This window comes from Danio rerio, chromosome 1 (assembly GCF_049306965.1).
Source record: "Danio rerio strain Tuebingen ecotype United States chromosome 1, GRCz12tu, whole genome shotgun sequence".
Lineage (NCBI taxonomy): Eukaryota > Metazoa > Chordata > Actinopteri > Cypriniformes > Danionidae > Danio > Danio rerio.
In genome coordinates, this window is record NC_133176.1 from 11,503,030 (window position 1) to 11,520,887 (window position 17,858).

Genomic DNA, 17,858 nt, shown 5'->3' on the forward strand with positions numbered 1-17,858 from the left:
ACAAATAAGGACACAAATGTATATAATGACATGGGTATTACACAGGTATTACAAGGCAATTGTGAATTATGAGGACATTGCTAATGTCGCCATTTCTCATAAAGCTTATAAATCATATAGAATGATACACCATTTTCTGTGAGGGTTGGGTTTAGGGATAAGGTAGGGGTAGGACAATAGAAAATACAATTTTTATACTCTATAAAAGCAATGTTAATCTATAGGAAGTAGCCACAATTCACTAAAATAAACATGTGTACAGTGTGTGAGTTATATAATGCATGGGTATTTAATACTCTTTTAAGGTGGTTTACAGGGACACACATCAAGTCCCTGTTATTCGAAACTCTTAAAATTCATACTTAACTTGGTGTTTTGACATTCAAATTTTGCCACAGCTAGGATAGAGCCATAATAAGTGTATTTTACTGCAATAAATTCATTACACCTATAGAGTGTCCCTGTAAACCATGTATACGTATGCGTGTAAGTGTGTGTGAGAGAGTGTGACTGTGAGGGAGGGAGGGAGGGTAAAGAGAATGCATGCAAGTCTCTAGTTTTATGGGTTGGGTAAAACTCCTTTGGTGCCGCTAATGAGGACCACCTCATGCTGAGGTCTGAGATGTCTAGGTGCCGGACTGTGTGAGAGTGTGCTGTGAGCTAATGCGCAGATGTGTGAAAACTGGGAGGTGATCTTAATTAAAATAACGTATTTCACATGTTTGCGGTGGCTTTCAGGTACGAGCTGCCTGGTATTCACGGTCTGAACTTCATTCTGCTCAACTCACTTGGAGGGGGAGGGGTGGCGTCCCTCCGCAGCGACCCTCAGGTAAAACACACACACACACAAGCGTCTTACACATTCATTCATGCAAACTCGTAAAACGGACATAAACACAGTGACTGCAACCTTTTTGGAATTCGAAAGAACTTAGTTTGGAATGAGGTTACTTAGGTGTTTAGCAATTTACAACGTTAAAGCCCCCCTGGAATCCACGTTTTTGGGTGTTAGCTGTGTTAAAGACACAGTATTCAATTCAACTCAATTCAATTAAAATTCAATTCAATTCAATTCATGTTTATTTATATAGTGCTTTTACAATGTAGATTGTGCCAAAGCATAGCAGAACATAGAAGTTATAGCAAATTAAACTGTGTCAGTTCAGTTTAGATCAGTTCAGTGTGGGTTAAATTTCACTGCTGAAAGTCCAAACACTGAAGAGCAAATCCATTGATGCGCAGCTCCACAAGTCCCAAACCAAGCCAGTGGCGACAGTGGCGAGGAACAAACTTTATCAGTTGACAAAAGTTAAAAGAAAATAAACAATCCAGGCTCATTCTGAAAATGTAGCCCCGCGGACGTTTCTGGAGAGCGTGAATTATGTATCCAGAGGTACGTATGGCTGCATTTCTTTTCTTTTGGCGCTTACCGGCTCATCGCTTACCTCCATGTGAAGGGCTTTCCTGCCACAACCAGTTTGTCCAGTTAGCTTTGCTATATAAGTTGGCAGTTCATTTCGCAGTGGCGACCCTGAAATAATAAAGGGACTAAGCCGACAAGTAAATGAATAAATGAATGAGTTGGCGGTTCATTCCGCTGTGGCGACCCCTGATAAATAAGGGACTACTATTATGGAATTGAACATTCTCCAAAACTTTTGGGATAGAACTTAAGTCATCAAAATATATAACACTGTTCAACTGGGTTTTGGAGGTTTTAATAAAAATATCTTACATATTGTGTCTTCAAGGTTAAGCTAATGTGCTCCAAAACTATGACAAAAGCTGCACTTGTCCAATTTGGACTTGATCCTGTCTTATCAAATGCTCTCTTGATTCTGAAGCGACCCGCCCCCTACACTATAAATAGACCTAAAGCTATGGCTGAAGTCGGTCACTTGTTCACACAATTAACATTTTCTTAAATTACAATAAAGGCATTTGTAGCGTTCCAAAGGATTTCTATGTCAAATAAATGCTTTTTAAAAAAAATATCTATTCATAAACAATCCAAACAAAAGTGTTTATAATATGATTTCACCAAAAATAATACAGCTTTAGAGCAATATATCAGAATATTATAACGATTTATGTAAGAGTTTCTCAAACTTTTCTGCCCATGACCATAAAAAACACCAGTGACTCGCGACCATCACTATGCTAGGAGGTGGTTATAAACATACAAATATTGCACACAATGGTGCACACACACACACACACCAATAGGAACTATATAAACGCAAACATATTGACAACACAAAAAATGCAGCAGTCCATGTATATGTATATATAACCCTATAATTTTATTAGTCATTATTCGTTTGTTTAGTTTAATATTAACCTCATTTAATGAGAATGGTGGGAACAATGTTTACAGCACGAGAATATTCTTAGTATAATTTTGAAGACCATCAGTCCGTCATGGGCTTTATTTTTAATGTATGAGTGCCGTAAAGCTTCCAAAGTTTAACATTGGGCCGTAAAATCAGTCTGCTGCAACTAACACTATTGCTGTGGCATTAATCTAGCATAATAACCCCAGGGGTCACAATCCAATGGAGAAAAAATGAAAGGCTGATGACTTTTTATTTGCATGTTGTTTTTTATGTAGCTATTAAATATTAAGTATATATTAAATATTATTATCTTAAAAACTATTTTTATCTTATGTAGGTTATGGATGAAATATGTTAATTCTAATAATTCCATTTTGAGAAACACTGAATTATATATATTAAAATGAAAAGCATATATTTTAAATGAGCAATATCACACCAGTAGCATTGCAATATTGCTGTATATCGGCACTGGTGGAAGGTGTGCATCGGCTTGAGGACGTTTCTTTTTTCTGTTATTGCAGATTATCACACGGCTATCAGCCAATCAGATTCAAGAACCAGACAGAAATGTTGTATAAAATGTAATAAGTACGCAGAAGAAGTCATTTCAGCATTTTGAAGTTTTCTAACAAACATATTTAAGAATTTCAATCTCTTAAATGCTATTGTATATTATAATAAACATCCAAAAATGTCCTGTTGTATAAAACAATTCTCATATTGTGTGAAATAATGTTATAGTAGTATTAAAATATGTTGTTGTGTGTTTCTACAGGGAAAAGCTTACGGGCAAATGCTGCTGGACTATAAACTGCAAGGCCTACCTGATTTAAAATCACTAATCAATCAAAAAAGGGTTGAGGACTGAAAGATATCAGTGGCAAGCTGAGGTAATGGAACATGTCAAAAGAAAAGTAGGTTTATAGTGTTTGAAAATGCCCAGATGGATTGCATTATGAATGTTGTATAATGTACACAATGCCTTCTGTGGTTTAGTTTGTCTACTAACAGTGCAAGCATTTCCGCAGAATCAAAATGTGAGCTCATTATTGTGCCTTTTTAATGTTATAATTAATATATGTGATCATGAACTGCACCATAAATCATAATTAAAACAGTGTTTTGTCTGAGAGAAGAAAAACAAAGACTTGATTGAAGTTGAATCCCAGTTTTGGTGAGTCGTTGTTGAACACGCAAGCGCTTTGATATGCATTGAGAGCATTAGAGAACGACGTCCTTCACTTAGCTGTGTTGAGTTGGCCACGTCTTTCAGGCGACCGCAAAACAATAAACCCTTGAAGTCCAGCGCCACAACGTCCTCTCATTACCTCTGACCCCTGTCGACACAGGAAGCCAGAGAGCAAAAGGTTTTTCCTCCTCTGATGACTGAGTTTGTGTTTACCGTTTGTGTTTATACTAAAACAGAAGAATTTTGACGTTAAAAACATCATAAAAAATACTAAAAAGTCAAATTGAGATATGGGGATAATCAGTAACATATCGTGATAAAAGTAAAAGCATTATATTGATTTCATAGGCACATGGGTCAAAATACTGGAATAATGAATTCATGAATTTATTTTATTTGGTTCAGCTGTAAAACTAAGAAAATGTGTCGAGTCAGAGATAAAAGTAGGGGATCGAATTATTACTCCAAAACAGGAAGTGAAATATTTAGGTTGCATTTTATATAGTAATTTGACGTGCGAAAAGATGGCTGTTATAGTCCATTCAAAAAATTTAGCAAGACAGGCAGAGCTCCTAGATACCCAAACTTTTAAAAATGTAGCTAGTGCATTGGTGCAGCCATACTTGGACTATGCTGCAGCTTTTTTGTACTGCGATAGTTCTAAAAACAAATAAAAAAATAAATTGCAGACGGCTCAAAATAAGTTGGGTAGAATTGTTTTGAAAGTACCTCCACTGACACATTTAAATAAGGAACATTATAGTCAAAGTATTTTTTTTACATTTGGAAAAGGGTAACATTTTTAAAATTAGTGATCGTTTTTAAGATTTTTAAGAAAATGGTCCAAAAATATTCTCTTAATTATTATGTATTTTAGTTAGTGAGGTGCACTGTCGTTTTACAAGAGCGTGTAGCAGGGATATTTACCCATATAGATTTAATAGTGAATCAGGTAGAAATTCTTCTTTAGCTCTGCTGCTTGGAATGTTTTGCCCACAAAACTTTAAAGAGATTCAAATTGAGAGTGTTTTTAGAAGGAAAATTAAAAAGTGTTTTACAGTTGAAGTTGAGGATTTTGCTGTGCCGAGTTGCTGAGCTGATGATGTTTGCACTTCATTTATGATTTGCTCGTTCATTTTTAAAGACTATCGAGGACTGGACTTGTTTAAATATTTTTGTTAAAATTGTCAAATAAAATCAATCAATCAATATTATTTTAACTTTGAGACGTTTTAGAAATATTCAGATTGTTGTATTAACAGGATTTGTTTATCTAAGCAGATACTTCAAATTGTTGAAAATAAGACTTAATAGGCTATTTATTTTCCTACATGACCACTTACATATGTTAATCTGGCATTGAAATTAGTTAATTCAGCTAAACTTGTGATGAAAATTACAAAAGCATTTATTAATCTTAGGCGATGTTATTCATTTTTTAGTTAATGCCTAATAATTCATTGAAAGGTTATAATTGTTTTATTAAAGGAGTTAAAGACTAATAAAATTCAGTTGTATTTCTTTTTTTACTACTAATCACATAATAACTGTAATCACTCTGGCTGACTGATGGTTTTAATCCATAAACTAACATTTATTAATAAAACTTTATATTAAAGTGTTATATATTGTACTTTATTATCCGTATCATCAATTTATATGTTTAAAACACACATTTACTCAGAACATGTATATACAAAAAACCAATGCAATAACAAATGTTTGTTTATACCTGTTAAATTTGTGTTTTTTGCAGCTTAGGTCAACATCGTGATTAGGCCCATGATAAAAGCTTTAGCAATCAATTAGCACAACAAAATCTGATAACGTGTCAAAAGGTTATTAAATTAAGTTAATAATTAATAAAATTCAGTTGTATTTTTATACTTATAATAAAAATTTGTATTTGTTTAAAACACAAATTTACCTTTAATATATATACAATACAGCAATACACTTAGGGCCTTGTCATACAGCCGACCCAATTGTTGTTTGCTATTTTCAACTCGACACAAGAGTAATTTTGACGTTTTGCACCACGTTGTTTAAATAGCAAATGCATTTGCGCTCATATTTGTGATTTTTCTATTTCTTCGATATATTTACTTTTTTTGTGTGTGTGTGTTAGGACTATTTAATTAAGTTATTAGGGGAAATTAATCTCCAGAGGAAAACTGTGTCTCTAATCTAATGAAGACAGCAGAAGTCAACAATGATTTATTGTTTTATATTTGAAATAATATGATGGATAATAAAGTAACATGTAGAGAAAGAAGTCTGTAAAATCACAGAAAATGTACTGGCAGCTTATTATTATTATATATATATATATATATATATATATATATATATATATATATATATATATATATATATGTATGTATGTATGTATGTATGTATGTATGTATGTATGTATGTATGTATGTATGTATGTATGTATGTATGTATGTATGTATGTATGTATGTATGTATGTATGTATGTATGTATGTATATATTCAATTCAATTCAGCTTTATTTGTATAGCGCTTTTACAATGTAGATTGTGTCAAAGCAGCTTCACATAAATGGTCATAGTAACTGGAACAGTGTGGTTCAGTAACTGGAACAGTGTAGTTCAGTTTTTAGTGTTTAAGTTCAGTTCAGTTTAGCTCAGTTCAGTGTGATTTAATCATTACTGAGAGTTCAAACACTGAAGAGCCAATTCATCGATGCGTAGCTCTACCAATCCTGAACCATGCGAGGCAGTGGCGACAGCGGAGAGGGAAAAATATATTTATATATTTATATATATATATATATATATATATATATATATATATATATATATATTAAGGGTGGAGCCGAACCCGAATACGGTATTCGGAAAGGCACGAATAGCGTGTTTTTACGAATACTTATTTCGAACAAATACTTGAAAAATTATTTGTATTCGGGAGCAAGAAAAGCACTATATCAAAAAGCAGCGTTTCCTCATGAGACCACAGTGCATGCCCGCGTGAGTGAGTGAGTGAGAGAGAGAGAGAGAGAGAGAGAGAGAGAGCGCGAGAGCGCGAGAGCGCGAGAGAGCGAGTGAGACGCTCAGTCGGAGGGCGGGGCGGAGGTGTCTGGTACAATCTTCTCCACAGATACAGACAGAGAAGGCTCGGCTGAGCGAAAAAAAATATTATCTGCATCACTATTTTTGTTAAATAGATTTTTGTACCTTAATTGGGTTCCAGATGCAATTTATAAACTTGTAGCGGAGTTTGATCGGGATCGGGAAGTTTGCAACCGGGTGCTCTGTTTACGCAACGTTAGCTCTGTTAGCGCGGTAATTTAGACAATAGACTGTTGACAGTGTAACGTTAACGTTCGTTTATAAAGGTTAAAACGATGCTTGTGCAGTTGTGTCGAATAGTATGCACTTATGGGAGTTATATGGTACGTCTACATTACTGTCTTTTGCAGACAGCAAGATATATGCTATAGGCTAGTTAACCTTAGCATAGCTTCCCGTCACTTTTTATTAACTTGAAACTCCTCAAATACATTTGGGCACCCGAATAGAAAAAGAGTGAGACTGCTTCTGAGCCATTTCTTGGTCCTCCACCAGTCAAAAAAAAAAAAAAAAACATGTTCTTTGTGGAAGAATTGTACAGTCAGTGGTGCTGCAGATAAAACAAACTGATACTGTAACGTTATAATGTGTGCAAAAGTGAAATCGGCAGAGATATTAAACATCTGTCAACATCTCCTATGCATAATCATTCATTTCTTTTCGGCTAAGTTCCTTTATCAATCTGGGGTTGCCACAGTGGAATGAACCACCAATTTATCCAGCATATGATTTACGCAGTGGCTGCCCTTCCAGCTGCTACCCAGCACTGAGAAACATCCATACACTCTCTTTCACACATACACACAATAGGGACAATTTAGCTTACCCAATTCACCTGTATTGCATGTGTTTGGACTGTGGGGGAAACCGGAGCACCCGGAAGAAACCCACGCCAACATGGGGAGAACCCAGTCATGGCTCGAACCAGCAACCTTCTTGCTGTGAGGCGACAGTGGTACTCACTGTGCCACTGCGCAACCTTCTATGTAATGTATTATCACATGTACTGAAAGCATCCTCTCCTGATACTGTCTGTGAACCCCCCACAAGCATCAATCCCCTCAATCAGCCCAGCTATGCTCTGCTAAATCCTCCACAAGCACCAAACCATCAACACAGCCACATTCTGCCCCAGCAAGTCAGTTTCAAACATAAAAAACAAACAAACTTTGTGTCTTTTTTGTGGCTGGCAGATGATAATAGCAGGGCTGTATCTTTTAGCATTATATAGAATACTTTTGTTCTGCCAGATCTCCCAGGCAGGGTTTTATTTAGATTTATTTAGTTAAATTTAGTTTTTGGAATTCTGTGCATTGGAAAGAAGTTCTTTCAGAAGAAGAACAGTTTTTTGAAGTATTATTTGTTTTTATTCTGTCTATTCAGTGTCCTTCAACAAGAACAGTGATGGTGGGGTTCAAAATATTCACAATGGGATTTTATTAGTTGTTGGTTTAACCATGGATGAGATAATGACTTCTATGTTATTTTCTTTTCAATGACATTTCTTGTCACATGTTCAAAAACAACAACCAATATTGCATGTCTATAATTTATATAATGAGTATAATTAAACAATACTTTCACTATAACGTAAATTAGAAGTGTAATAGAAAAAATATAGATTTTTGCGCCATTTTGAATTTTACTCGAATACAAATACAAATACAAATACTTTTCCCCCCTCAACAAATACAAATACAAATACAAATACCGGCTGCTCCGCACATCCCTAATATATATATATATATATATATATATATATATATATATAAATATATTATTCAATGTGGAAAAGTAGATATAACGGCCCATGCCTATTGTTTAGGTTGGTGTTGTATATTACGCTACAAAAACCTAATAGTAAGCTGCCAGTACATTTTCTGTGATTTTACAGACTTCTTTCTCTACATGTTATTTTATTATCCATCATATTATTTCAAATGTCAATAAAAGTCTCTTTTTTAAACTGTAGTGATGAATTTTCAACATCAAAATTTGACAAGAGCAAAGATTAACACCCCATAATGCAATTCACAACTGTAAATAAACAGAAAACACTTATGAATCACTAGATACAGAAACTCTTAATGGGATATCTGCACACAGACCTTTAATTTCAGTCAGCCAGCCCCAGGGCTTCTGGTGAATTGTCATCCTGGTGAATTGTCATGCCATCCCAAATTGGCGCATTTAATATTTAATTTCTTTAAAAAACAACAATCTTCACTGCCTGCCTGGGATGTAAAGTGGCTATCGGACCAAACAAGAAGCACTGCATTAAATTATATTTATCCGTGCCATGTCTTTAAAATATGCGAAGGAATTTCACCCCAGTATTTTCAATGGAATTTCTGCGCTAGCCTGCTGCTAATGACGGCACCTGCGTTTAAACGGTCTTTAACAACCAAATGAATGCTTAAGTAACTGAATATATTTAAAGTACATTACAACATCGATGTTGTAAAATTGAAATTAGTCTCATAAACCTTTCACCTGAAGTTCATCATTGGCTGAAAAACACTAGCTGTGCATATAGCCCATTAACAGATGTTTTGTTTACAGTGTAGGTCAACGCATATCAGTGTTTTGAAAGCAGGCCGAAAACACATTAACGCATTCTTTCATTAGGTTTTATGGGAAACAATTCAAAAGTGTGATGTTTTGACCCGCATTAGCATGCGCTAACAGCATGACCTCACCAGCGCCGAGCGATCAATGGCAAATTAAAAGGCCAGACATTTAAAGAGTTCATTTGTCAACAGCCCGACAAGACACGTCCAGCAGTTCCTCATTGTGCGCACACACAGCTTCTTGGCTTGCTCTCAATGCATCAGAGTGTCATTCACAACAAACACACACACACGCTCGCATAAACCCAAATCACTCTCTCTCACACACACAAACTCACACATTCATCACAAGCGCATTCAGACGTCACATACAGACGCTGAGATGCTGGAGGACAAAACAGGGGACAAGAAGATGAATGCCTTGTCATTTATCAGCCACTATCCTTCAGGGCTCCAGTGCTGTTCAAACAAGCAAGAGAGAGAGAGTAATCACTAATCACTCAACATTCAGCTTTTGCCCTCACTGGGACACCTTTGTTAGCACTGTGACACTGATTTCTCCTCCTGTCCATCATCGCTGGCCCACTAAACTGAACCTCAGGGGGAGGGCGGCTTTAATTCCTCTGCTTTATCTGGCCGTTTTGCATCATTTTACCAATTAATGCCTGGGTTTTGTAAACTTAGCATTAAGAGTTGTGTGGGATTGGGCTATTTACAAGACAATCAGATGTTGACACACCATTGACACACTCTTAGTTAAGACCATTAGCGGCTATTGGTATTCATTAGTAGTAGCTGCTCCTGGTGAACTCTGGGCTTTTCTGGGTTTTGGAAATGTGACGGGGAGTTTTAATCAAGTGTCGACATGTGTTCTCTCGGCACGTCCTGCAAGAAACCCGGCTTATTGGTAAAAGGAGCTCTTGTTTTGGTGCGGTCTGGGTGAATGTATCGTGGGCTTTAATTATTGCCACATGGCACAGCACAGCTCTCAAACCACCGCTGGCCAAACGGCTCTGCTCTCACTTTTTCCACATTTATCTACGCCGCGCTTCTACCTACATCAGAGAAAGTCCAGACAGGGCCAGTTTTAGTCTGATAGATCAACAGAAAGAAGGAAAAACTACATATTTAATACAGACTTTAATTCTGTGCCAAAAATGATGACTATCATACGTGTTAACAATGATTTACACATACTAAAATGTTTACAGTTGAAGTCAGAATTATTATCCCCCCTTTATATTTTCCAAATAATGTTTACCAAAGCAAAGAAATTTTTACAGTATGTCTGATAATATTTTTTCTTCTGGAGAAAGACTTATTTGTTTTATTTCCGCTTCAATAAAAGCAGCTTTTAATTTTTTATAAACCATTTTAAGGACAAAATTATTAGCCGCTTTAAGCTATTTTTTTTTCTGACTGTCTTTAGAACAAACCACTGTTCCCAGTTGCCAGCAAAAAATAATCATTAAGGTTTCTTTATAAATAAAATAATGTAAGAAGTACACTGTAAAACCCAAAAAAGTAAAGGAGGAAATTGATTGTAACAAATCATTTAAGTTCAAAAACCAAAAACTAATCCTAATGAGTACTGTGAACTTACTCCATTTGAGTAAATGAAGACATTTGTGCACAGTAAAGCCCAATAAATGAAGAGAACTCAAACCAACTGAGCACTATAAAACCCAATAAGTTAAAGCAACTCAAACCACTTGAGGAAATTGATTGCAACAAACCATTTGAGTAAAAAAGAAAAACGAATCTATATGAGTACTATGAACTTACTCCATTTAAGTTGAAGTTATGAAGTATTTAAATAACTCATTACCTTCAACACTGAGTTCAAAACTTATTTCAAATGAGTAGGATTACTTTCAGTAAATTTTAAGATGACTACACTCATTTCATTTGATAAAGTTGACTGGTGGGTTTTACAGTCTAACACCGTCTGTCCTACGCCACCCAACCCGTTCCGAGCTGGTATCGAACCGACGACCTTCCACATGGGAGTCGGTTGCTCTACCAAGGAGGCTTAAGTCCATGGCCCCAGCGTCTGTCGCTAGAGCACCTTTAGAGGTCATAAGAGCGAGGTTTACCTGCACAGCACTTACTAGCTGGCCTCCGTTACATATAGATCAGAAAACTCTCATTAAAATTCTTGCCACCCAAAACAAAAAATAGACTGTGCAAATCAATAATATCTCCAGTATTACTGTATGTATATGAGACATGGAGACTAAGAAAGAAAGAAGAGAAAAGCTTATAGTGTTTGGGAATAAAGTACTTAGAAAGATATACGGGCCTCCCTGCGAACAAGGAGAATGGAGGAGAAAACACTATGGAGAGGTCAGGGAAATGTACGATTTTTAAAAGGAGGCGTGGCACCCAACACCACCCCTAACCCCAACCGTCATTGGATGATGAGCAAGTCATACTAAATTGTAAGAATTAGATTAGAAATTAGCCACTAAATCAAAAAGTTACGAATTGGCGTGAGATTGCGTTGGCTGGACATGTACTGAGGACCAGGAGCGCAACTACACATTTACTGAGGGGTATGCGGGTTTAAGTTTTGTGTTAAATGATTTTGAATTAAACATGTGTGCCAGCGTATGCAATTAATGGTATAATTTTTTATTTAATAAAATACATTATTATACTTGTATAAAATGCAAAATAAGCAATTTTAACCAAACATATTTATTTATTTTTATTATCTAAATCTTTAAAATAAGGATAATTTCAAAAATAGTTTTGGCACAATGGCGCCACCCAAAATATTTGATAGAATTGTACACACATTAGTTCATTTATAAAGTTTTTTTAAAAGTTATTCATTTTTAGTTCAGCTTAGTCTCTTTATTCATAAGGGGTCGCCACAGCAGAATGCAGAATGTTTTACTTAGTGGATGCCCTTCCAGCTGCAACCCAGTACTGGGAAACATCCATACACACACATTCACTACGGCCAATTTATTTTATACTATTAACTGTTAGGGAAACCGGAGCACCAGGGGGAAACCCCGCGAACACTGCCAGAACATGCAAACCCTACACAAAACTGCCAGCTTCCCCAGCCGGGACTCGAACCAGCGACCTTCTGAACCCGTTTTTTAAAAGTATTCCTTTATTCTTTGATGTTCTCATTTTCACAGCTCTTCACTGGTAGCCAATAGTCTCTCCCCTAGGGTCGTGACGTCACGACAGACCGCTGCTCCTTAGAATAAAACCAAGCGCGGAGGTAGAACCAGGGCAGCACTGCAAAATGTTAGATTCTCTCTCCTTGCTGTTGGAGAAAACCTTACTTCTAGCGCATTTCAACTTTTTCAGCACCACTTCCTCTAAGCAAGAGAGATGCACGAAGCGACGCGAGGAGAGCACTTACTTCCAGCGCGGGGATCTGTTGGAGGTTCCGCGCACTTTGTTCACTCATTTTGGCATTTACCTCGGCGATAACAAAGTCGCACACCTCATGCCTGATATACTGCCGGTGCTGACGAGCAACAAAAGTCACCTCCAGAATGTAGTGACGAACAAGAGACTGCTTCTCGGTGTGCTCTACAAGTACGCCTCAGTACGGGTGGACACAGTGGAGGATTTCGCCTACGGGTCCAATATTTTGCTGAACACGATGGACACTACCTTGAGAAAACAGCCGCTGGCTGCTGAGGAGGTCGCCAGAAGAGCCGAAAAACTTGTCGGTCATTTTCCCTACAGTCTTATGTGGAATAACTGCGAACATTTTGTCACTTACTGCCGCTACGGCACAGCGGTGAGCCTGCAGACGGACCAGGTAACACTGTCGATGCACATCTGCACGCTCTTCTGCCGAGTGAAGACTTCACTGTGATTACAAGTTAATCATTACATGTTGTCGATTTCGCGCTTTTCTTCTGCTGAAACTTGCGAGATGTATAGAAGATAAATTAAGCAGAAGCCTATTTAGAAAGAAGACAAAATACAGATGGAGAGCAGAACTTTTTTGTATATTGTAGATTAGAAAGTGTAACGTTAGCATTTTATACAAGCTTTCATTAGCTCTGCACAAATGTGATTTGGAACTTTTAATAGTTTGTTAATGCATGTAGACTATATTCCAGTTGGTAAAATACGTTTAACAGTAAAACAGTCAAATTAGGCTCTTATAAACTTTAGAAACCCTTTTTATACAAAATATATAAATTTTAAATGGCAAGAATTACACTAAGACAGATATAAAAAATGAATAGGCTAATGAAACAAAGACAAATAAATATGATTCTTGAAATGTTCACATGGGCTATATGTAAACTTTTTACCTTTAGAAATCCCTTTACAAATGCTAGATTAAGTAATATAGTACTGAAAATATGAATTTTAAATGCTGAAAAAAACACTATTTTTGGGACTAATTGATAAATTATGTTTAAAAATCTATTTGTTTATATACAGTTATGGTCAGAATTATTAGCCCCCTTTGATTTGTTTTCTTTTTTAAAATGTCTCCCAAATTATGCTTAACAGAGCAAGGAAATCTTCACAGAATGTCCGATAATATTTTTTTCTTCTGGAGAAAGTCTTATTTGTTTTATGTAGACTAGAATATTTTTATTTTCTAGAATTTATTTCAATAGGGTTTTTTTTTTTTTAGAAGAGAATTATTTTTTTTAACTATTTTAAAGTTATTTTAGTTTCGATAGTCTGCAAAACAAACCATCATTTTACAATGCCTAATTGCATAATTACCCTAAATAGTTAACCTTGTTAGGTCTTTAAATGTCACTTTAAGCTAGCTATAGAAGGGTCTTGTATAGATAGATAGATAGATAGATAGATAGATAGATAGATAGTTGAACAAATAATGTTTAATAAATATAAATAAACATAACAAATCATTTAGTTCTAAAAAAAAACTATTATAAAGTTCATACCTTGTACAAACTATTAGCCTAATATATATATACATATATGTATAACAATTAAAACTACAAAATACATATTAATTGCTATTTGACCTAAATAAAACTTTCAGACTTTTTTTTTAATACAATTTTTAGCTTTGATTGATTTTACTATTATTATTTTTTCACAAATTTAAGAACTTTTAAGGAAAATATAACTTCACTTAAATAGTGAATATAGTTTAGGCTTTTTTCTTTAGTAATAATAATAATAATACACATAAAATATAACATACAATATATAGCATATTCTTTGTCACATGACAACAAAATGGCTTCCTGCACTTTTTTTGGATTATTGTCGATTGTCTTATTATAACTTAAATTTCAAAACAAAATAACTCTATTGGCCTTATTACTATACACTTTAAAATGCAAAAAAGCCCAATTAATAAATGACAAATTTCATTAGCCTAATTAAATATCGTTTGTGTAATTCATGTTATCCACAACTGCTATCTATTTTTTTTCTAAGCCCGACAAAAACATTGGTATTAAATTATATATTTAAGATATTTGGTTTATTAGATGGAAAGCAGTTGTGGACGTAGCCTATTAAGGCATTTGTTTAATCGAATAAATATGTGCTAGCTACTAAAAAGTGTTGAGTTGCCAGATTGGCATAGTAAAGCTACCCTACCCAATTCTTACTTTATTCAATCAGCTACTTCCTTCTCCTCTGTCAACGTAATTTCACGTCATTTGGCTAACCGGGAGCTTTTGAGAAAATCTGGGTCATTTTAGCGCAAAAAGGAACAACAGCTTCATTCAGTGGCGGTGGGTTTCGGATCGAGATCCGCGCCCAGAAAAACACAACCGCGAATGACAGATTGCTCTGGGTCTGTTTTAGTGCGCTGAATCTCACATGCCATCTTTTTCCCTCAACAGTTCTGCGAAAGTTTAAAGTCAATAATCCGGGACCAGAGGAGCATTCTCCTGACCACTGTCATCGGGATGCTTTCCATGTTTTTTGTTGGAATAGCGCCGTCGACCGCACTTCCGACCTTCATCATTCCCTTCATCTTGTGGATGGCTGGATAATGCAGAGTCTGAACACACATACTGTATGAACTATTTAACGTATCAAACTTTGTATTTTTGGCTTTATCATAGAGAGTCACTGCAAGATTTTTTTTGCAAGTTGATGATTGTATTTTTCTCCGCCATTGATAACTTAATCTTTTCATTCTTTATAGCTACCTTTATATATTAACATTTATTTTGTACATTTTTTACGATCGTTTTTCAAAACATACTGTACAATATTAACAAAATAATAAATGTCATTTAAATGGTCTTTCATATTCTCCTGCCTATGTCATGGTCAAATACAGGCTAAAATATTATATAGCACATATACAGATGAAGTCGGAATTATTAGCTCCTCTGTATGTTTTTCCACCAGTTTCTGTTTCATGGAAAGAAGTTTTTTTTTTCAACATATTTCCAAACATAAGTTTTAATATCTTCTTTTTAATGACTGATTGATTCTATCTTTTCTATGAAGAAAGACAGTAAATAATATTAGATATTTTTCAAGACACTTCTATACAGCTTAAAGTGACATTTAAAGGCTTAACTAGGTTAATTAGGCAAGTCATTGTATAATGATGGTTAGTTCTGTAGACAATTGAACATAATATATATCTTTAGGGGCCAATAATTTAGACCTTAAACTTTTTTAAATTAAAAACTGCTTTTATTCTAGCAAAAATAAAACAAGATTTTTGTTTTAGTAATATTTTTGGAAATACTCTAGAAAGTTTCTTCGCTCTGTTAAACATCATTTGGGAAATATTTGAAAAAGGAGGTAAAATTCAAATGGAGCTAATAAATCTGACTTCAGGCCAGCCAGTAAGGGCTGTTTTTTTTTTTCTCAAAAAGTAGACCTTTTTGCAGTTGATCTCCTTGTGTGATTTAAATACTGCATTTAGCGACATTTGCAGCACTATTTTTAGTTGGATTATCTCCTCGGATGGTCATCATGACCACACTTTTTAATGTACCAAAATATTTCCTAAAGAATAGGAATAAAGAAAAATGAATAAATACTTATTTTTAAAACACAAATTTTTATTAGAAAAAAAGGAATCTGTTAAAGTTTAAAATCAAAAACTGTCAGCAATTGTCATTTATTAGGTAAATATCAACTATTTTTGTGAATTTAACAAATTTATTTTAATAAAATATTTTGAATATTATTTATTGTAATTTTTTCTGTAATTTTATATATTGTCATGTATACATATATATATATATATATATATATATATATATATATATACACATACATACATACATATATATATATATATATATATATATATATATATATATATATATATATATATATATATATATATATATATATATATATATATATGACAATATATAAAATTACAGAAAAAATTACAATAAATAATATTCAAAATATTTTATTAAAATAAATTTGTTAAATTCACAAAAATATTCAGTTAAAAAACAGAAACATGAGCAAAGCTGTGTTAGCATTATCAAAATGATTAGTATAAATTGTGGTGAAGTAGGTAGTGCTGTCGCCTCACAGCAAGAAGGTCGCTGGTTCGAGCCTCGGCTCAGTTGGCATTTCTGTGTGGAGTTTGCATGTTCTCCCTGCGTTCGCGTGGGTTTCCTCCGAGTCCTCCAGTTTCGCCCACGATCCAAAGACATGCGGTACAGGTGAATTGGGTAGGCTAAATTGTCCGTAGTGTATGAGTGTGTGTGTAAATGAGTGTGTGTGGATGTTTCCCAGAGATGGGTTGCGGCTAGAAGGGCATCCGCTGCGTAAAAACTTGCTGGATAAGTTGGTAGTTCAATCCGCTGTGGCGACCTGGGATAATTAAAGGGAATATGCCGACAAGAAAATGAATGAATGTATAGTTGTATTTATTTAAAAATCTATAATTGTTTACAGTAATTTATTTATTAATTTAAAAATGTTTTAATAAATATTAATCAATACAAAATAATCCAATGTCAAATAGAAATGACTCTAATTAGTCAAAAGAATTTAAAAAATGAAATAGTTTCTGTATATAATATTTTTATATATTCATATTTCTATAAATTGGGCCAAATTAAACAAAACAGCACGGTAATGAAACACACAAAAAATGTCAATGATATTAATTTTTAAATTGTCTTTGTTTAAGATTAATCAAAGTCACGCCCAAAATTATTTATATACCACACTCTCAGAAATAAAGCTACGCGAGCTGTTCACTGACGTGTTTTCAAAAGGTTCACGTTTGTACTTAAAGGGTCCATATTGGTAGTTTAAAAGTATTAGTACCTAAAAATTCTAAGAGGAACACTTTTGTACTTTTTAGGTACTAATATACCCCTGAGGTATTAATATGGACCCTTTAGGTACAAATGTGTATCTTTTAAAAAGGTATCACATCAGTGACAGCTCGTGTATCTGTGATTTATTTCTGAGAGTGCAGGGGTATGAATCATTTCGGGCTTGACTATATGTGAACTCTTCTTTTGAATCCATTATAACCATAAATTGTGAAAATAAGTGAGAATTGCATTGGGGATTACAGTTAAGGCCCATGGAGAGACCAGCATGTGAAGAGCAGCAGTCAAAGTTAAATCAGTTTGCACAGAGTTTAAGACAGGAGTTTTTCACATTTCCATCTGCCATAGAAAATGAGGCATCGCCAGTCAACTGTACAGAAACATTTACGTTTAGTCATAGG

The 17,858-nt window shown here is 34.7% G+C and overlaps 1 protein-coding gene across 2 annotated transcripts in view; it reads left to right on the forward strand.

The window, feature by feature from the left end:
* Positions 1-15,433, forward strand: part of lratb.1 (lecithin retinol acyltransferase b, tandem duplicate 1) — a 38,606-nt gene extending 23,173 nt beyond the window's left edge. Inside the window, exons 19-21 of one of the 2 annotated variants that reach the window (XM_009306315.5) lie at positions 739-829; positions 3,115-3,229; positions 15,025-15,140. In XM_009306315.5, coding sequence (XP_009304590.1) covers positions 739-829; positions 3,115-3,207 — 184 coding nt within the window. In that variant the 3' untranslated portion in view covers positions 3,208-3,229; positions 15,025-15,140. Of the gene's footprint in view, positions 1-738; positions 830-3,114; positions 3,230-12,446; positions 12,990-15,024 lie in introns of those variants that run through there. The other variant, XM_001921155.7, reaches the window with a different exon arrangement.
* Positions 15,434-17,858: the final 2,425 nt, after the last annotated feature.